The sequence below is a fragment of the Ziziphus jujuba genome, chromosome 8 (genome assembly GCF_031755915.1).
Source record: "Ziziphus jujuba cultivar Dongzao chromosome 8, ASM3175591v1".
NCBI lineage: Eukaryota > Viridiplantae > Streptophyta > Magnoliopsida > Rosales > Rhamnaceae > Ziziphus > Ziziphus jujuba.
The window spans coordinates 1,245,818-1,267,251 of record NC_083386.1 but is presented as its reverse complement, the minus strand read 5'-3'; the positions used below and the strand labels follow the sequence as shown (position 1 = coordinate 1,267,251).

Genomic DNA, 21,434 nt, shown 5'->3' with positions numbered 1-21,434 from the left:
GAAGCATGGATGAGAAATTATTCTTTTTGGCCAAAATTTATTCTCTTTTGCTATCTAACAGTTTGGTCAAAATTTAAGCTTGCAAGGAGTTTTGATGGATTTCGGTCCACCATGCATGCAAGTGACGATTGTAATAATTGTTACAAAAGAACGAAACAAAAAAGATGATAACAATTATAATTATTATAATTATATAGTGATAAAATATATTATATTATTATTATGATTATTATAAATCACATAACAAAAATCACATTTCAGCTATTAAAAAAAAGAAAAAAAAGAAAACTAAAATTACATTATTATTAAATTACATTAACCAGGATAGTTTTGCACCATATAAATAGGACTCTCCTATACGGCGTCGTATTTTGAAGAAGAGGGGACAAGTAGTGAAATAGGGAGGGGCAGGTCGGTGCAAGCCGTAGCAGCCGAGTCCTCAGTCTCTGTTACACTTTTATTCTGAAGCTGAAGATAAATTTCTCTTAACTATCTTAAGAACTCTTGCCCAGTAACACTCTCTTAACTCTGACCATCTCTCATCCTGACCTTGTGAACTTCTCTGTGATTTGTTGCTTTTTCAGTCGACAAGGATTGGTTGAATTACGGAAAGGTCTTTTTTTTTTTTTTTTTTTTTTTTCCTTGATTGTTAAAGATGGATTTTGTTTTTTTATTGGGTTTCCCTTGATCAAGATTCTTTTTTGTGACCCCTTTTGTTTCGTGACACTGAATTGGTGACTGGTTCTTTATCTCATTCATGCGTACCTCTTGTTCGATGAAATGCCATAGCATGTTGTTTATTGTAATTAGTATAATTCTATGCCCTGGGATTTCAGGGGTCGTCGTAGAGATGCTACTTCTTATGATTTCCGGTGGTGGTGATTTATGGTTACTTTTGTGTCTATTTTTTAAAAGCAATAGCATTTAGAAAATTGGTTTGACGAGTAAAAATAAGCTAGAAATGAAACATTAGTTTTTCTTCAATTGCTAGTTGCCCGTGAATTGATAATCCTACCTAAAGAGAAAAATTTATAGAAGAATTATTCTTTTCTTTATTCATTTCTTTGTTGTTATATCTTATAATATCTGAAGCAGTGAAATATAGGAACCAGTTGGAATAAGAGTTGGATATGTAGTGCTTCAGTTTACTTGCCTTCAAGCACTGTCACTCAAAATTCTAGATTTAAGGTACTCAAAAATTTTTTGACTTATTTTGCTGTGTTGTTATGTGTTTTTGATTCTGCAGCAAAACAGTTTTGAGCAATGAACAAGGATAAGATTTTTAAGCTAGCAAAGGGGTTCAGGGGAAGGGCTAAAAATTGTATTAGAATAGCAAGAGAAAGGGTGGAGAAGGCCTTGCAGTATTCATATAGAGATCGCAGAAACAAGAAGAGGGACATGCGCTCCCTTTGGATACAGCGCATCAATGCTGGCACCCGCCTCCATGGAGTATGTTTCTCATTAATCTAATGATCAACATGATATTATATACTACTCTTCAATTTTAGATGATCCTAACCTATCTGTTTTTTGTTTCAATGGTTTTGGACTTTAAGCTCAGTTCTGAAATTTTTTGTCTATGGTATCAAATTTATGTTCTTATTGTACTTTCATTTGATTTTTCTAGTTCAAAATAATAGACTCTTTATGTTCAGCAAATGAGCATTTGTTGTAATTTTATTGGCTGGAGTGCAAGAGTTAAACTAGTTCAAGTTTATAGAAAAGAACTGGTGGTATTTAATTAGTGACCTCTGCGATAATATTAATCCATAACAAGTGGATCCCGGCATATATGTTGCTTAATATACTAAATTCGTTATTATATTTAAATGCTTTAGGTGAAAATTAAACTTTTGTTGATCCCTTTAACACGTCCAATCAAATAAAATTCATAAATATAGACATGTTTTTTTTCACATGAACAAACTCTACAACATTTAGACTGTAGATATGAGTTCTGAAAAGTGGTGAAAGGCTGGTACACTGAATATCTCGATGCGGTAATGTCAACAAGGTTGAAGTGCAAAGGTAGTAAGATTACAGCTATTGTTATATTGCTGAATTATTGCCGTGTAGGTAGCTATGAGGAAATGATTGATGTTGTTGTTTTATCATCTTTCCATCTAACTTGCATGCATTTCATAGTTAACTTCACTAGAACAACTTCAAATTGCATTTTTAGTCTGCTCAATGAATCTAAGTGATGGCATTTGAAACACAAGAAGGTATAATTGTTTTACAATCTCATATTTTGTTTTATTATGAATGAATGATGGATTGTTAATGAAGTAGGAGAATATAAGATTTAGGTCTTGAAGAACTTTGAGAAAGTGAAATTACCTTAAAGTTGGAGATAGGGAAAAGGGGGAAAAATTATTGTATGGTGGTGGATAAAGATTTTGCGAGGTTATACTGGGAAAATTCATTAAGATTTTTCAATTTAATATGTGGAAATTTTGGAATGGATTTTGCAACTTCCATATACTGTTTCTCTGTAATATGCTGGGGTGGCCCATTCTAAACTTAGCTTGAGACTTTTGCATTTTGATGAAAACAACTTCTCCATTATGGACTCCATTACTAGTCTTTCTTTCGTTTGGTTTCTGTCAGGTTAATTATGGGAATTTCATGCATGGGCTGATGAAGGAGAATATCCAACTAAACAGGAAAGTTCTGTCTGAGCTGTCTATGCATGAACCACATAGCTTCAAGTCCCTGGTAGATATCTCTCGGAATGCGTTTCCTGGAAACAAGGCGGTGTTTCCTCCCAAAAAGGAAGGCATTTCAATTGTTGTGTAATTTTGGCTATTTGGATGTGTTCATCCTTTTTTTTATAACCTTTTAGAATTTGTACCAAACAATTTTGTGGTTTATTTTTTGCTCTTCCTACTTAATTTGATCATTGTGTCTATTAATCCAAACTTGTAAAAGAACATGATGTATTGGGAATCTAGAGTCTTCGACTTAATTTATAAGATTTTGATTGCTAAAATGAATTGGCAAAATACTATTGGTTGAAAAAGAATGAATTATGATAGGATATCATAATATTTCCTGTATGTTATTGATAAAGATAGGGTTATACAGGGGAGTTGGGGAGCATGTGGACCTTGTGTCTGTTTTCGGACGTCAGGATCCACGAACATGATACTTTTTTTACTTTTGTTTAAATTCTAGGAATGAAAGCTCTCCAAATATGAAAGTATTTAAAAACTATATTATAGATGATACAATAATAGTGTAATAGATCCAATTATATATATCAAATATATGAATAAAAACCTTGACAATAATAAATTAGCTTGAAGGTACGGAAAAATGATGAAGATGATGACGAATAATCCCACTGGTTGTTGTTATATTGGGTTGTTCCATTTTCGAAAAGACAGTAGAAATGGAAGGCGAGAGATGAAAGGGAGGTTTGAAGGAAGGTAAACGGATAGGCTGACATAGGATTTAGCGAGTGGCATGGAGGGAGGGACACTGTGATGGGACCACAAAGTAAAAGCAAAAGCATCTCTTTGATACGAGCAGGCAAAGGATTCCATGCTTCTAAGTTCCAACAAACAAAACAACCTGCGAGGAGGTGTCCTAAACTCTCTCTCTCTCTCTCTCTCTCTCTCCCCATAACTAGGACTAGGATATAGGAATAGGATCCAGTCGATCATCGAAACTAGTTATGCCTGCTTTTACTTCTCTTTTGTCGTTTATATGCCCCTTTGACTCCCCCTCTAACTGTACGCTCCCGCCCACTACTTCTTCTTTACCTTTTTTATTTTATTTTTAATTTTTTCATTAACGTAGATATAGATGTTAAATACTCTATATATGCTAACATTCATTCCCTTTCTTTCATCTTTCTAGCTTCTTTGTAATAAGTTGTAACTCAGATTCTCTCTTCTCTCGCCACAAAATTAAACCTCTCTTTCTGGGCTCAACATTATTATATGCTTTCTTCCAAATTCCCAGCAGTCTGTTCATTCTGAGACAGCCATGTCTCTCTACCACCCCACCAACCTTAGGTGTTGCACTTCTTCCGCATCAGGTTCATTTCTCTCTTTCTCTACCCTTTTTTGCTTCTTCTTCATCATCATCATCATCATATATATGTAGATATCTATATATATATGTATGTATTGAAAATTATCATGCTTTTCTTGATCTGAATCTCTCATTGCCATGTTCTATGACATCCTGGATGCATGTTGCTATGTTAGATTGTCCCATTTTGAGAATTAGCTCTTTAACATTCTACAGAATGTGGGGTTCTTCAAGCTTTAGGATTGGATTTTTTCTTTTCCCCCAAGTCATAAATTGGATAAATTAATGGGTTATTTTTTGGAAGAAAAGGGAAATACAAGGCGCCCTTTCAATGAGTGTTTGTGTCACAAATTTTAAGTTGGATTGAATTCAGTTTCGACAAAAAAACTACAGTCATTTATCTTTTCCATGGAAAGATGAAACTTTGGATGGTATGGTAAACAAAATAGTGTTCTTTATATCTGCCGATACGATCATGGGCACAATAGGAGTTTCTTCCTGAAAACTGTAATTATGATATAGATGAAAGCAAAATACTGTGAAATATATTGGTGGAGGTTTGAACAAAATTACATTTTGATTATTAGGATGGGATATATGTCTTTTCATAAGAGAGCTGAAATATGGTTACAGCATTTGATGGTAATGATGAAACTCAGTTTTGTGGATTTATGATTTCTAACTATTTGAATAAAACTAATTGGCAAAGAAATATAACAATATGTAGTAAAAATGCGAACGCACATGCTCGACCTCACATAACTTTTATTTCTGATGAATTTTCTAATCTGAAGCAGCTTCTCCAAATGGAAGATCAACCATAGCTGAAAATCGAAACGCTGCAGTCTTGGTATATAATCCTTCACTTTTCTCTTCTTCTTGTGCAGTCATAAGATATTGGTTATTTATGTTTTTTAATTCTTGCAGAGCTTTGAGGGGACTAAAAATAGAATTAAGAAGATGTTCAATAAGGTTGAACTTTCTGTTTCCTCATATGACACTGCCTGGGTTGCAATGATCCCTTCTCTGAACTCCCCTCAGAACCCTTTCTTCCCTGAATGCTTAAATTGGTTACTGGATAATCAACTCAGTGATGGTTCATGGGGTCTTTCGCACCATGATCCTTTGTTCATCAAAGATGCTATCTTATCAACCTTGGCAAGTGTCCTTGCACTAAAGCGTTGGAATGTTGGCCAAGAACAAATTAACAAGGGTATCTCTTCTCTTCTTCTTGTTATCTTTTCCATTAATGTTGAGTAACTAGATATAATCTTTTGTTTCAGGCCTATATTTTGTTGAGTCTAATCTAGCTTCAGCTACTGATGATAAACAACATTCTCCAATTGGATTTGATATAATATTACCTGCTATGATTGAATATGCTACAAGTTTGGATCTGAATTTTCCCATTGAACCTGCAAAGTTGGATGCTGTGGTTCATAATAGAGAGTTGAAGCTTAAGAGGTATACTAGCATGCAACTCTGTTCCCAATTTATCTGCTAAGATCTTTTGCTTATGCTATCATTATTGTGAATTTTTTCGTTACTGTGCTGGAAAATGTTTCGAAGGGATGCGCTTATTATGCAATTCTTATTCCAACTAACAATGTAAAGTTAGTGGAGCCAATTTTAGTACTAGCTTGTTTGTTCCAACCTTGCTTGACTTAGTTTTACCTAGTTCGCATTTGTTTGTTACAAATGTTAAGTAATATATTACAAATATGGGCAGTGAAACAAACTTGTCTATTGAAATAATAAAGCGGGAAAAAGAAAAAAAAAAAAAAAAAAAAAAAAAAAACCTGACTCTTGAAATAATAAAAAATTATTAGAAAATTATAGTTACTTTATTTTGTTTATATGCTATTTGAAGCAATAGAAACGCATAAAACAGTATAATTTTATTACTTTTTTTTTTTTTTTTAATTTATATTAAGATTATCCTCACTGAACTTGTTATCTAGAGCCTGGGAAAGAAACTCAGAAGGGGATAAAGCATACTTGGCATATATTTTAGAAGGAATGGGAAATCTACAGGATTGGGAAATGGCCAAGAAGTACCAAAGAAAGAATGGTTCCCTGTTCAATTCACCATCTGCAACAGCAGCTGCTTTTACCAATTTTAAGAATGGTGGTTGTCTCAAGTACCTCTGCTCTGTCTTAGAGAAGTTTGGGAATGCAGGTTTCTCCCTCCTAATTTTTATATAGTTTTCTTCGTTTTTAATTACAATTGCTGATGGTTAATCTGTTATTTTCAGTTCCGACGGTTTATCCTCTAGATATATATGCTCGTCTTTGTATGGTTGACAGTCTTGAAAGGTTGGGAATTGATCGGCATTTCAGAGAGGAAATTAAAACTGTGCTGGACGAAACATACAGGTAATGTTCTGAACTTGTATGTTAACAACAGTCACTGGGTGTGGGATGTTACTTTGGAGAAGAATGTGTCCATCTTTAACCTTTCAATTTATCTGTGAGAGCACTGTAAAATTGGAGATTGTTTTAGTTCTCATTTAGTTGGAAGCTTAATTTTAGCCGACATACAGATGCTGGTTGCTGGAGGATGAGAATATATTCTTGGATTCTGTCACTTGTGCTATGGCATTTCGCATATTGCGTCTCAATGGATATGATGTTTCTTCAGGTATTTACAATTTAGCTGACTTGGCATTTACAAATTTTTTGGATAAAAAATTTCTAAATGGTTTATGCTATGATGCAGAACCATTAACTCAATTTTCAGAGGATCATATTTTCAATTACCTCGGAGGACATATGAAGGATATTAGCACAATCTTAGAATTGTATAGGGCATCACAATTCATCATACATCCAAATGAATCAATCTTGGAGAAACAAAATTTCTGGACGAGTCATTTTCTAAAACAAGAACTATCTAATGGTTCAATCAGGGCAGATAAGCTCAACAAATATATTGGACAAGAGGTAGTTTTCTACAATAGGCCTCTTTATGATCCACTGATGTCTTGTTCTATCTCACAAGGTAGTTCACTGAATGGTGCATCCTTTTTTATAATTCCAGGTAACTGAAGCTCTTAAGTTTCCTTTCTATGCCAACTTGGAACGGTTATCAAGCAGGAAAGCCATAGAACATTATAACATTGATAGTACAAGAATTCTTAAAACTTCATATAGGTAAGTTTGGAATTTTCTTCCCCCTCTTTTTAACTCCTTTTTCTTACTCTTTCTTACAAGAATTTTATTTCCACTTATGTTCTATTAATGATTGGTTTACATCTCCTTGTACTCGCATTTCAGTTCTTTGAATATTCGAAATGAATATTTTCTTAAGTTAGCAGTGGAAGACTTCAACACCTGCCAATCAATACAACAAACGGAACTCCAAATTCTTGCAAGGTGCATACTTCAATTTAGTTTTTCCTAATAATCTCCAATTGCAGATTTTCTGAGCTTATTTACCTGGTCTTGTCCCTAGACAAAAATAGCATTAAAAAAGTGTTGTCATTGTTTTGGGTGGTCTTTATAAAAAAAAAAAAAAAAAAAAAAAAACAATTGACATTATCAGTCAAGGAGGTGGCTTCTTACTTTAATATTTCCTGACCTCTGTAAGCAGGTGGATAGTAGAGAACAAATTAGACGAGCTAAATTTTGCAAGGCAGAAGCTAGCTTACTGTTACTTTTCAGCTGCCGCAACTCTTTTTGCTCCTGAATTATATGATGCTCGCATATCATGGGCTAAAAACGGGGTTCTCACAACAGTTGTAGATGATTTCTTTGACGTTGGAGGTTCAGAAGAGGAACTACTAAACCTCATACAATTGGTTGAGAAGTACATTTGCTTTCCTCCCATTATTTATGTTTTGCATAGCTATTTGTCCATTCTCCTTAGCCCCTTGGGTAGTTTTCCATATGCAATTGATGGTGTTCTCCATATTTGAGCTGCAGGTGGGATGTAAATGTCACTGTTGAATGTTGCTCTGAGAATGTTAAAATTATCTTTTTAGCGCTTCATGGCGCAATTTCTGATATAGGAGCCCAAGCATCCATGTGGCAAGGGCGTGATGTGAAATATCACATAATTGAAATTGTGAGATGCAATCTTCACATGCTTCTTGTTCCAATTGCTTTTATATTTATATTTTTATTTTTCAATTTTTCAATTTTTTATTATTATTATTATTATTATTATGTTTGTCTAAATATTTATACCTTCCTTAAAAGAAAACTACTTTTCTCCTTCGAGGTTCTAAAGCTGAAACCGACAAATGGCTTGGTTCTAAAATTGTCTGTCACTCAACCATAATCTAATTTCAGCATGGAATTGGTTTCACTCTAAACATGTATTTAGCATGGGAGGATATTGAGCTATGTTTGAATTTTGGCAGTGGCTGGATTTGCTCAAGTCTATGTTGAAGGAAGCTGAGTGGCTGAAACACAAGTCAACGCCAACAATGGATGAGTATATGACAAATGGTTATGTATCATTTGCCTTGGGGCCAATTGTCCTCCCAGCTCTTTACTTGGTTGGGCCTAAGCTTTCTGAGGAGGTTGTTAGACATTCCGAGTTTCATAATCTATATAAACTCATGAGCACCGGCGGACGTCTTCTCAATGATATCCACAGCTTTAAGGTAGCTCTCCTAAATTTCCTTTTTTTTTTTTTTTTCTAAATTTATTTATTTAATTTTTTTGTTCCTTCTGATGGTTGTTCCAAATGCACTAATCATTCCATACTATATATATGCAGAGAGAATCTGAGGAAGGGAAATTAAATGCTGTATCATTGGCAATGATTCAGAGTAATGGTAATGCAACTGAAGAAGAATGCATCAAGGGGATGAAGAGTGTTATAAGCAGTAAGAGGAGAGAACTACTGAGATTAGTTTTGCAGGAGAAGGGTTGTGTAGTTCCCAGAGCTTGCAAAGATTTGTTTTGGAAAATGAGCAAAGTGTTGCACCTTTTCTATGCCAAGGATGATGGATTTACCTCTCATGAGATGGCCAATGCTGTAAATGCTGTAATTCGTGATCCTCTACTTCTAACTGAATCTTAAGCAGAAAATATATGCAATACCATGTTGAATAAGTTTTGGCTTTGGTGCCATGGATGGAGAGGATGTGTCCAAATTTGGTGGTGAATTGGTAATGCCAGAATTGGGTTATCTATGCCACCTTATAGCTTTAGCAAAATTATGAAAGAAAAACTAGGATTTTTTTTTTTTTTGGCTTTTCGCTGGGTTGTGGGAATGATTGTAATTATGGTAAGATGTATCCTGGTTTCTAAGGTATCCGAGGAAGAGAAATAAATATGACTGGGTGACATGAGATATATTTATGCAATATAAATAGGGAGTGGCTTATTCTTCTAATTTATATGGATCTTCCATAATTATCTTTGTTACAAAATACAATTTATTTGCTGGTTAAGAATAAATCTTTGATTATTGAATCTTATGCTAAATACGTGTTTTCTCCTCTTTTTTAATTTTCCCTTGTCCATGCTCAAACAAAAGCATTTTTATCTTCCATCAGTAAAAGTGAACAACACAAGTCCACGCAAGATCTTAGTTACCCAAGCACACATTAGAGATAAAAATTTCTTAATAAATTATTATTATTTTCAGTAAATAAGAAACTGTCATTACATATGAATTATAAACTTGCCGCTATTGCTCAAGCTCTCATGCTAACCAACAAAACAAGGCAGAGAATAATGGCGTGCCCTAAATTAGACTGCTCGAAAGGAACCTCAGTTTTCTTGCACAACGCTCAACATGCTCTCCACCCAATTACTGGCGCAAAGCTATAATTACTGAAGAAGGGTTAAATATCAGAACGATTTCTTTTCATAAGAAACCAGTCCATGAATACCACCTTCTACTTGAGCTGCGCCGGTGCGTACCTGCACAAAAAAAGAAAGATATATATTTCCTCAATTAAAACTAAACAGATTACCACAGACAAAATGGTATAGAGTCATGTTGCACTAGAAAATTATAGGACTGTTTTATTCTTTCAGAGAACTTGCAATTCCAGTATGTAAAGATTAACAGAACTAATCTCTGCATAACCTTCTTCCAGATGAAGACCAAAAGTAAGATTCTATAGTCATCCACAAATACCAACTCAACCAACTAAAAAGATGATATTATAAATAGAAGCATAAAAGATCATCCAAGATAACACAACAAAAGGATGCTCTTGCTAGAGCTCTACTCTACAAGTAACCTCTTTTAGTTTTTTAAACTAAAGTGAAAAACAATGTCATAACTAATGTTTAATAAGTTCTTTGCCCTACTTTATTGATGATGCAATGAGCAAAAACAATAGTGATAGCTTTAACAAAAAAGTTCTGACTAGAATACTTTAAAAAACACAGTTGTGATTCACCCAGAAATGGATATTACAAATAACCACACATCATACTCACATCCATGGAACATGATAAAAGCAGTAGCCATACCTCCAGCCTTAAAACCTCCGATCTCAAGAGGTCATGAGCCGACTGTAGAGAGGAAGCGCCAAGATCTTGGAAGCCTTGCTTAACTGCTTGCATAGTGTAGGGTATGAACTTCAAGACGGAACCTTTATCTGCAACTGCCCCAACAACTCCCTGAGCAATCTTAAGCTTTGCTTTATCACCCAAGTACCTTGCATCACTCCCTTTCGTCATTGCTTCAAGGGAGCCCATGCCTCGATACTTTTTGACCCGGCGACCATTCTGGAATAAGAAATTTGACAATTCATATTTTTGAACAATTCTTATCAATATCAGTGAAGCATGTATGCTGAAAATAAATAAAAGAAAATTGCAGCATATGACTAACCAAATCCTCATAAAAAATAAACTAGTACACATATAAGCATGCATAGTATTTAGCCAATGAAAGTTGGCATTCACGTATAATGTAAACAGATTAAACATAGTTCAGGACAATATATATATATATATATATATAAAGAAGAAGTTACAATGAAAAAAGCACCATCTTTTACCCTGAAGTTCAGCTAAATGTTCATCCACCATTCATGGTCTTACATCATCCATATAGCAATAGTAGAGGAATTAGCCTATTAGTGTTGTCATACCTGATACTCATAAGCCCCTGGAGCCTCCGTGCTTCCAGCTAAGAAACTCCCCATCATGACTGTAGATGCTCCTAGAACCAAAGCCTTGACAATGTGTCCAGAGTTTGAAATGCCACCGTCAGCAATTACAGGCACACCACTTTGTGAAGCAACAGACGCAACCTTGTATACTGCGGTTGCCTTTTAATTAAAAGGAAAAGGAAAAGAAAAAAAAAAAACAGAGTATGAGATGGAGCCAACAGCCCTAAAGAAGAAAATTTGACAAAGCTAAACATCAAGATCATGAACTGCTCGGTGGCACTATATATATAGTGTTGCATATTATGAACTAGAGCTCCAGTTGGATAAATTTGGTTGACTCAGATAGCAGGTGTCAGTAATAACAGAAGGAAATCAAGTCTCATTTTCTGATTTCTACATATTTGCGGATAGGAAAGCAAAATAGAATAATTCAGAAATAGTATAGTAAATTATGTAAACCGGTAACTACATATTAGCTTAGGACTAAAAAAGCAAACGTTTTTAGGCTTTAGTTGCTTCCATGTACCCTCCAATGTACTTGCTGCCAAGTACTACAAGATTTTGACATCACAAACTTAAATACTAACATTATTTCAAAAAGGCAATGACTAGAGAAAAATTTGAACATTTTAAGTAACAAGAATTGAAAAAAGCAATGTACCTGGCCTCGGCCGACGGCGCAGACCTCTTGGGTGGTACAGATAGAGCCGGAGCCCATCCCAACGCGCAAGCCATCGACACCAGCGTGAATGAGATTGCGAGCTTGGCTCATGGTGACCACATTTCCACCAACCACGTCCAGCTCCGGGTAAGTCAATTTGATGAACTTGATCATCTCAATCTGGTAGATGGAGTTGCCCTGAGAACTATCCAACACCACCACATTTATCCCTGCCTTCACCAAATGCTCCAACCTCTCCTTGTCCTGGTCCCTCGTCCCAGCTGCCGCTCCTACTATCCACTTCCCGTCGGGTCCCACACTGCCCACGCCCAATTTCGGATACCCTTTGATCCTCTCCACCTCCTTCTTCGTCACCAAATCCACCACCTCATCGTCCTTCACCATCGCCACCACATCCCTCTTTTTCTCTTCCAAATGCCACCCGATTCGCTCCAAATCGTAATCCCACGGCACCACCAAGTCCGATGACGACGACTTCACCATGTAATCGTAAATCTTCACCTCCTTGTTCGGCAATGCCACCCAATCCGCCTTCGCCACGTACCCCAGAAGCTTCGACCTTGCAGCGCCAGACTCCGTCACCAGAACATACGGGCTGGAACTGAAATCCTCCTCCGACTCGATCCGACCCGACGGAGATGCGAACACGGGGCTCGACAAGATCGGCACTTTGCGAGCCTTGGCGGATCGGACGAGGGCGGCTTGGTCGGCGGGATTGAGATTGGAGTGGACGATGCCGACTCCGCCCAGGGCGGCCATGGCGGCGGCCATGTGGGACTCGGTGACGGTGTCCATTGGCGATGAGACGCAGGGGATGGAGAGAGGGACGTTGCGGCTGAGTCGGGTGGCGAGTTGGACGGACTCAGTGGGGAAGTCGATGTAGTGAGGAAGGAAGATGACGTCATCGTAGGTGTAGGAGTAGCCCTGGTTGAATAGCCTGCCTCCCGCGAAACCGTCCTCGCCGGTGGCCATGGTGATGGTGGTTGGGCCTCTAGAGAGAGAAAGTAGTTAAGGTTTTGATTTTGAAGAGAGAGAAAGAATGAGAGGGTTTTTAGGGTTTATCATTAATGGTATATAAACTGAATTTGGAGGGAACGGTCCAAACCTGATTTGATACGGTCGGTTGCATGCTATTCTTTACAACTCTTCTCTTCCACCCATTCACCAAAAACAAAACTCTTCTATTCCATCTTCCGAATTATCGAAAAAAAAAAATATACATATATATATATATATATATATTTGTATAAATATATACACAGCACACACACACACACATATATATTCCACCTTCTCAAAAAACTTTTATTTGTTTATCCAAACACTTTTTTTTTTTTTTTAATTATACAGAGTTCCTTTTTTCTTTCAATATAATATTCACAATATATACAAGAATATTGTAAAGCACTGCATGCAATTATATATAATAGTTTAGAATTTTGATAAAAGAAGTATAAGAAATTATAAAGAACACACAAAACAAAAACAATTAAACCTATAATCACAACGGTTATCAGGCCAGGCATCAACCCAATCTCCCAATGGATAAGAATAATGTATTAAAAAAAAAATGGATGAGATTAATGTTTAGCAAAACCCAAAATTGTACAACTCCCATCTTCCATATCTTTTAACCAGGAAAAAAAAAAAAGAAAAAGAAAAAATCTCCTTCCATGCCTCACCGGCTTGTGACTTCTAACAATAAATAAATAAATAAATAAATAAAAGGTTACACTAATATACATAATATTCACATTTTAGACAAAATATTAGTTTTCAATAATGTACATATGCAATTTCTTTATAAGTTTTATTTGCTAATGTTATGAATACGCTTTTAGAAGCTATTCAACTATCAGGACTTTTATATATGTCCTCTTAAAACTGTATTTAATAACTAGTTATTTTACTTGCTATTGCTTTGTTCACCATGTTCTTCGAAAATATTTTATTTTAAGTAGAGTTATAAGCAATGATTTGTTTCTTTCCATCATTTTGATTAACACAAAGTGTGAATAAATGTAATTCTACCTTCTTTTCTTTATAAACTAACATACATATGAAAAACTCTGATAGATAAAAAGAAATGTCTTTTAGGAATATGATACTAATTAACATAAAAATGGATGATGATGATGATGATGATGAAAGATGAATAAAGAGAATAAAAAGAAAAAGTTAGGGGAGATGAGGTGAAGTTGTCCATGTGTAGGATATTGCCAAGTTTGCGAGGACAATAACAAAAGCTATGTGTGATTTATTATTATTATTATTATTATTTTTATCTTATACATTTGATGCTTTGTGTTCCAATTCGGTACGTGATGGTGCAAATAATTGTTCCTATATATATATATATATATGATAGTACAGATAGATCACATGGAAAAAAAAGCATAATCACTTCACATATGTAGGCAATTAAAAAGTGGACAATTGCATTATAGCAGACAAATATTAAACTTTGGAAGTGCACCTTGACAAGCATCCAACAATTTGTATAATTATCTACACCCACTAACATTGTTCATATTCTTTTCAAATGTGTGATTGATTTTTATTTTTTTTAATTTAGTTTTGAATCTTTGATATATCCTCGAAACTTGTACCATTTTCTATTTTTTGTCAATTTTAGTTTATTATTCAATGTTTTTCCCAAGGCTACAAATTTTTTTTTGATCCATCAGTGAAGAAGACTGCAAATAATTACTGAAAAATGGTAAGGGAGAAAAAATAGTTACAAACTTTTGATTGGAGTTTTTCCTTTTGTTTCTTTTTTTTGTTTTGTTAAAAAAGTCGTTCATTGGTCAATCTCTACTATTTAATTAGACATTGATTGAATATACATACAAAAGATTACAAATAATTGATATTTCTTTTTTCTTTTTAATATTGAATATGAAAGGATTTAATTCCGAATTATTGTATGCGAAAATAATGATTTTTATCATTAGTCTTGTAATTAACAAAATTTAAAAGAGAAATATATGTAATTAGTAGAAACCATATGGTATGTACATAGAAATTTAAAAGTGTTAAAGCTATTGAAAGTTCGAAACATTGAACTTGAAGAAATATATAGAGCATGGATGGGCCAAGACCCAGAGAACAAGGCATGATTGTTCATCAATGATATTGCTGAATCTGTGATTCATACAAGCATAGAGTTATCCTCAGATTACATTATTTTTCAGGCCTTCTTAACCACTTATTGGCATCTGTATACTAAATCATGATATACATATATATATATATATATATATCTGTTCAGATATATTACATAGGAAGCAGCATGTCCCTTGTAGAAAAAAGGATTTTCCATTGACAACAACCCCAAATATTTTAGACACATCATATATATCCATTGGGAATGTCCTGATAAACTTCTACAGTATTTTTGTCTATCGTACTTTTTACTTACAAAATTTATGTTTAACTTCCTTTTAAAATATCCCTCCCCCACCCCCCCCCCCCCCCCAAAAAAAAAAAAAAAAAGGTGTATTTCCAATAAAAATAAAAATAAAAATGGAGAAGATTGAAAAAATAGAAAAGAGAGAATAAGACTGCTTTCATCTATTCCTGCAATTAACAACACTTTGTGTTCATCATCAATAGTAGACAAAGCGGCAGCCATCATAGCCTGTGCATGGACGAAGAGAGACTCATAAATCCCAAAACTTCTATTCAAACAAATTGACATGCTTTTTGCAATTTACAGGAAAGGAAAATGTCTTACTTGGATCAACAGTGACAAGCATGGCAGTTCCTCCAAACTCACAAGTACCCCCAGCCACTTTGGTTCTTTGCCAATAACTGTTGAAGGCATAGGAAGCATGTGCAAACAATGTGTTGGGCTGAAAGCAGTTGCCTTGTGGCTGAATGGAAGCACAATCTGCACCAGACCCGCATGCATAATTCATAGCCTCTTCAATGATTGGGTCTGGCACTGAGGGCTTTGCCACACACCACAAGGCTATGCTTGGTGCTCTTTTTGGACTTGGTGGAGTAGTGGGTGGAGGGTAAACAATGGGTGGTAGAAACACTGGAGGGCTTGGAACAAAACCAAATGGAGATGGAACACTAGTAGAAGGTGGTCCAGGGGCAAACCCTGTTGGAGATGGTATAGAAGAGGATGGAGAAGGTGGGCTTGGGTTGAAACCTGGTGGGCTTGGACTGAAACCTGGTGGGCTGGGCTCATAATATGGTGGGCTCAATGTGGACCCGGATGGGCTTGGAATATAAGTAGTAGGACTAGGTAGGAGCTGTGGTGGACTAGGAACGGATCCGGAAGGATTCGGGTTGAATCCAGTTGGAGTTGATGGTGGGATATTAGCTACAGGGGCTGGAATTGCAGTGGAGGGGGTTTGTGGGGTGTTGGGAGGGTATAAACAAAAGGGAGGGGCATTTTCAGGCAAGGGTGTTGGAGGGAGGGAATCATAAGGTGGCAAAGTGAACGGTGAGCTAACTCCATAGGGTCCAGCATTGGAAGAATCTAATTGCTTCACCAAATTCAATTTGGCTGCAGTCATGAGAAACAGACTGCTTTGACGTTTTGGAGGTTCCTTCACCAGTCTCATTGATGTTCTTGCATCTGTATTATTATTATTATTATTATTATTTTTTATTTTTATTTTTTTCATGAAATATGAAAGCTAAATAGATGAGACTTAGTGCGATGCTTTCCCAACTCATTTCCAATGTAATATTTTGCTTTCTCTTGGAGTGGACTAAAATGCTCTACATGTTGCTAATGTAAATGTGTAGACGTATAGTTTGGTAAAATGTTGAGAATTATGCATATACAACTTGGAGAAAGAGGTGGGTTAAGTGGGAGAAGCAGTGAAGCATTCTATGCGATAATGAGAAGCTAGATTTCTATTGTAAAAAACTTCCATTAGCATGATCCAAATCTCATGCATTAATTTATAGATTACGTATTTTGAATGGGTTGGGCCCTACTTCAACCATATATCTTTATCGTTGATCATATAAAAAGACACATTAAATATGATGAATAATTATAACAAAGAGTATAATCTGGTTTGTTAAGATACAAGCAATACAAATCTGCAGAAGAGGCTTACCAGAATGAGCGAACAGAGTAGCTGCAAGTATGAAATAGGGAAAAAGAATGTTCAGTCTCATGCAAATATTGATGGTTTTCATGACTAATCCAGATAAAAACACAAAGCTCCTTCAACTTTTAGGCAAGAGAACTCAAAGACTACAGGCAAATTAAGCAAAGCAGGAGATGAGTTTATATACAATAGTGGAAACGCACAGATATAAAGAAATGAATTTGAGTTAGCTAGGAGGTTGTGGAGTAGCCTAGAGAAAGGGGCAAAATAAATGGAAGAGAGAGAGAGAGAGAGAGAGAGAGAGAGAGAGATGGATGGGTTGGCTATAAAGATTGATTCTTTGGTAGACAGTCACTTTGCTTAGATATGTGTGGTTGAAGGAATCCAAAAAAGGCCCAAAAGGTGTAAGAGAAGGTTGTATTTTATGGGAAGTTGTTCGATGGAGCCCTGCATTTTCATCTTTTGCTGCATTATATTTTTTCAATTTTGCATGCGATCAGCATATATGCTTGCTTCGCATTGCCAAAATTCAAAGTGTGGTTTTTTATCTGCCCCTTTTCTTCTTGCTTGCTTTCTACTCAAAGCGCTCTCTCTCCCCTCTTTCATTCATTCATTATTCAACAATTTTAAGTGAATATGTTAGCTTGGGCTAACTAGGCATATGTTCAGCTATTGAATGGAACACAAGGTGTGGACTTGGCAAAGAATGTTGAAATTTGTGACCTTAAAATATTGACTTGAAAAATAGGTCGTTTGATGAAAGTAAGGTTGTAGCTTACGAAAACCTCTCTCATGCTAGAGAGTTAAGTGAAACTCCTTCCATGACGTGGATAATCAGAATCTAATTATGATAATTATTATTTTATTTTTATTTTTGTGGTTAAATACTTATTTTCACTAAAAAGTTATTTAAGTGACCAACTAATTTAGATCAAATTTTGAACACTATTAGTCTACACCAAAAAAAAAATTGAATAAAAGGGAATTTTTTTTCACAACAAACTAATTTTTTGATCCTAATACAAGCCATTAGTGATCTTTTAAACGGTAATTTTTTCAACCAATATTTATTTATTATGTATATTCTTGAGTTGATGGGTCTTTGTTCATATCTACTACATTTCTTTGAAAACCATCTATGTCTCATTCTTAAAGAGGAATTTGATTCCTTTGATTTTCATAATTTAATTTTCAAGACTATTGTTGCTCAGTTGGTTAAAGATTTTTTTTTTTTTCCATAAAAAGGTATTTCTTTTTGTTTTGTTTTGTTTTTGGTTCTTTTTTTTTTTTTTTTCTTTTTGGTTTTTGGTGAACGAATAGATAATTCTTGTTAGAGTATAAAAGGAACAGGGGACAAAAATAATCCCATTGCTTAACTTTTACTAAAACTCGTGGGAATTTTAAGAATTGTGGCTAACAAATTTCATGGTCAAATATTCATTCTTCCATTCAATACATTGTTATTTGTTAACCTACGTCATCAATACATACACCAAAAAATATATATATGTAAGCAGATACATACACCAAAATTTGATTGCTATTTTTCTATCCTTTTTTTTTTAATAAATAAAAATAAAAGATGGGTTTAAAATAATTATTTACAAACGCATACAAACTGATTGGAAAGCAAGCAGCAAGCTTGCACTGAAAGAGAGCCCTAGGCCTCGTTAGACTTGATGCAGACGGCCAGTATGAGGGTTTAGGGTTCTTGGTCACAATAAAGTGCTCACTTTGCTCACTACATCGTACTCCAAACTGAAGGTTTAAGCTTTTCTGCGAAAGAGGCCGAAAATCAGGTACCATTTTGGTTTTCCCAGTCTCTAAACGGAAAATGATCTGCAGGAGAAAGTTGTGCCCTAAACATTTACAGTTACTCTCCAAAACCCCTACTTCCAGTTATTCGTTTCACAATTTCCATCTACGCAATTCTAGTTTTTTGTATGTAAATCTACTCAGAAATGCATCAAATTTTAGATATTTAAGCTCTGTAGTTGTTTCTAAGTTAATTCCGGAAAACCCCAAATTTGTGGAGATTCCTCAGTCTTTCAACGGCTCATATTTTGTTGGGAATCCTAATTTTATGGACCTGGGCTTTGTTAGAAGTTACTGTTCCAGGAGGAATGGTGTTGATGAGTGTAATGACTGGATTGATGAGGAGATTGAGTATTTGGATGAATCAGGCAGTGTGATTTACACTGGAAAAGGTGTACGGTCGGTTGAGCCAGGACTTGATGACCATGTTATGATAGGTGGACTAAAGAAGCCGTTTTTGAATGCATCTGCTGTTGCCAAGATTGTTGAGCTTGTGAATAGGTGGAAATGGGGACCTGAATTGGAGACCCAACTGGACAAGCTCCAATTTGTGCCTAACATGATTCACATTACTCAAGCTTTGAGGGTTATTAAAGACAGTGATGCGGCATTGAGTTTGTTTCGGTGGTCTAAGAGGCAGCCTTGGTATTCGCCCAGTGATGATTGTTTTTTGATACTCTTTGATAGTTTAAACCAGACTAAAAATTTTGACGAGATCAAATCATTGTTTGATGAAATGGTTAAAGATTCAAGTGGTAATGGTAACTTTTCGTTCAGCGCTTGTAATCGAGTCATTCAGTATTTGGCTAAAGCTGAGAAATTAGAGATGTCGTTTTTCTGTTTCAAGAAGATTCGAGATTCTGGTTATAAAGTTGATGGTCAGACGTATAACTCACTTATAACATTGTTTTTGAATAAGGGTTTGCCTTATAAGGCATTTGAGATATATGAGGTTATGGAAGCTGCGGATTGTTCATTGGATGGCTTGTCCTATGAGTTGATGATACCAAGCTTGGCCAAATCTGGCCGTCTTGATGCGGCATTCAAGTTATTCCAAGAAATGAAAGAAAAGAATTTTCGGCCTGGATTTAACATCTTTGCATCACTTGTTGATTCAATGGGAAAGGCTGGGAGGTTGGATGCATCAATGAAGGTATACATGGAGATGCAGGGTTATGGCCTTAGGCCATCTGCTACAATGTTTGTTTCGTTGATTGAGTCATATGTGAAGGCAGGGAAATTAGATACTGCTATAAGGTTATGGGATGAGATGAAGAAAGCAGGGTTTAGGCCAAACTTTGGGCTGTACACTCTGATTGTCGAGTCTCATGCCAAATCAGGGAAACTTGATATTGCAATGTCTGCCTTTACAGATATGGAGAAGGCTGGATTTCTACCCACCCCATCTACATATTCATGTCTCTTGGAAATGCATGCTGCTTCTGGACAAGTAGATTCTGGCATGAAGCTATACAATTCAATGACCAATGCAGGTTTAAGGCCAGGTCTAAGTACTTATACCTCTCTTTTGACCCTCCTGGCTAATAAGAAGCTCGTTGACGTGGCTGCCAAAATTTTACTGGAGATGAAAACAATGGGATATTCGGTTGATGTGAGTGCTAGTGATGTTTTAATGGTTTATATCAAGGACGGTTCTGTTGATCTTGCTTTGAGATGGTTACGTTTCATGGGTTCTTCAGGGATTAGAACAAATAATTTTATAATCAGACAGTTATTTGAGTCATGTATGAAGAACGGTCTGTACGAGTCAGCCAAGCCTCTCCTTGAAACTTACGTAAGCTCTGCTGCAAAAGTTGATCTTATTCTTTACACATCGATTCTAGCCCATCTTGTAAGATGCCAAGACGAGCAGAATGAGAGGCATTTGATGTCGATCCTTGGTGCTACAAAACATAAGGCACACTCTTTTATGTGTGGACTCTTCACAGGCCCAGAACAGAGAAAACAGCCGGTACTATCTTTTGTTAGGGAATTCTTTAAGGGTATTGATTATGAGTTGGAAGAGGGAGCTGCAAGGTACTTCGTTAATGTTCTCCTCAACTACCTTGTTCTTATGGGGCAAATAAACCGAGCTCGATGCGTATGGAAAGTTGCCTATGAGAATAAGCTTTTTCCAAAGGCAATTGTTTTCGATCAGCAAATTGCTTGGTCTCTTGATGTTAGGAACTTATCTGTGGGAGCTGCTCTAATTTCTGTCGTGCATACTCTTCATAGGTTCAGAAAACGAATGTTGTATTATGGTGTTGTGCCAAGACGGATTAAGTTGGTTACTGGACCTACTTTGAAGATTGTGGTTGCTCAGATGTTGAGCTCAGTGGAATCTCCATTTGAGGTTAGTAAAGTGGTGCTGAGAGCCCCAGGGGATTCTGTCATGGAATGGTTTAAGAAACCAATTGTTCAACAGTTTCTTTTGAATGAGATTCCATCAAGGGCTGATATCCTCATGCACAAATTGAACACTCTATTTCCTAGTTCTGCACCTGAAATAAGATCTCTTTCTCCTCCCAAACCACTCATTACTGGGAGGTCAATGTAAGCAAAAAGGATAGTGAGATTAGTTAGTGTAAGGAAATGTGAAAGTTATTAATTTTTTAACAACATCTGTTTCTCTTTCCTTTTGCATAGAGGACAAAGAAAGAGTTATACCTTTTTTGTTTCTTTGAATGGAAGTTGCGATATTGATTTTTCATTGAAGTCTGCTAATTTGAG

General features: G+C 35.8%; 5 protein-coding genes across 9 annotated transcripts; 3 read left to right on the top strand and 2 right to left on the bottom strand.

Moving 5' to 3' along the window:
* Nucleotides 1-377: 377 nt before the first annotated feature.
* On the top strand, nt 378-2,992 carry LOC107424426 (uncharacterized). 2 transcript variants are annotated; one of them, XM_016034243.4, is made up of 3 exons: nt 378-613; nt 1,255-1,449; nt 2,611-2,992. In XM_016034243.4, the coding sequence occupies exons 2-3, from the start codon at nt 1,264-1,266 to the stop codon at nt 2,797-2,799; spliced, it is 375 nt and encodes a 124-aa protein (XP_015889729.1). In that variant the 5' UTR covers nt 378-613; nt 1,255-1,263; the 3' UTR covers nt 2,800-2,992. The 2 variants fall into 2 exon arrangements, with proteins under 2 accessions (XP_015889729.1, XP_015889722.1); XM_016034236.4 differs by having other exon boundaries at nt 381-613; nt 1,247-1,449.
* A 155-nt stretch (nt 2,993-3,147) lies between these two features.
* On the top strand, nt 3,148-9,473 carry LOC107424646 (ent-kaurene synthase TSP4, chloroplastic). Of its 4 annotated transcripts, none has more exons than XM_048469575.2 (15): nt 3,148-3,586; nt 3,865-4,045; nt 4,836-4,891; nt 4,969-5,254; nt 5,325-5,505; nt 6,003-6,220; nt 6,297-6,417; nt 6,585-6,682; nt 6,761-6,984; nt 7,082-7,194; nt 7,318-7,416; nt 7,634-7,849; nt 7,966-8,107; nt 8,406-8,651; nt 8,768-9,473. In XM_048469575.2, the coding sequence occupies exons 2-15, from the start codon at nt 3,994-3,996 to the stop codon at nt 9,071-9,073; spliced, it is 2,358 nt and encodes a 785-aa protein (XP_048325532.2). In that variant the 5' UTR covers nt 3,148-3,586; nt 3,865-3,993; the 3' UTR covers nt 9,074-9,473. The 4 variants fall into 4 exon arrangements, with proteins under 4 accessions (XP_048325532.2, XP_048325531.2, XP_048325534.2 ...); XM_048469574.2 differs by having other exon boundaries at nt 3,148-3,737; XM_048469577.2 differs by lacking the exon at nt 3,865-4,045 and having other exon boundaries at nt 4,839-4,891.
* Nucleotides 9,474-9,602: 129 nt separating this feature from the next.
* On the bottom strand, nt 9,603-12,870 carry LOC107424636 (inosine-5'-monophosphate dehydrogenase 2). Its single transcript, XM_016034481.4, has 4 exons — nt 11,791-12,870; nt 11,109-11,288; nt 10,483-10,740; nt 9,603-9,921 (listed from the first exon to the last, which is right to left on the bottom strand). Exons 1-4 carry the CDS (start codon nt 12,781-12,783, stop codon nt 9,850-9,852), a joined length of 1,503 nt encoding a protein of 500 aa, XP_015889967.1. The 5' UTR covers nt 12,784-12,870; the 3' UTR covers nt 9,603-9,849.
* Nucleotides 12,871-15,309: 2,439 nt separating this feature from the next.
* LOC107424462 (proline-rich receptor-like protein kinase PERK2) lies at nt 15,310-17,176 on the bottom strand. Its single transcript, XM_016034279.4, has 3 exons — nt 16,896-17,176; nt 15,548-16,402; nt 15,310-15,451 (listed from the first exon to the last, which is right to left on the bottom strand). Exons 1-3 carry the CDS (start codon nt 16,975-16,977, stop codon nt 15,420-15,422), a joined length of 969 nt encoding a protein of 322 aa, XP_015889765.2. The 5' UTR covers nt 16,978-17,176; the 3' UTR covers nt 15,310-15,419.
* A 1,305-nt stretch (nt 17,177-18,481) lies between these two features.
* On the top strand, nt 18,482-21,414 carry LOC107424274 (pentatricopeptide repeat-containing protein At1g79490, mitochondrial). The gene has a single exon (XM_016034030.4). It carries the CDS (start codon nt 18,724-18,726, stop codon nt 21,259-21,261), a length of 2,538 nt encoding a protein of 845 aa, XP_015889516.2. The 5' UTR covers nt 18,482-18,723; the 3' UTR covers nt 21,262-21,414.
* The last annotated feature ends 20 nt before the right edge of the window (nt 21,415-21,434 follow it).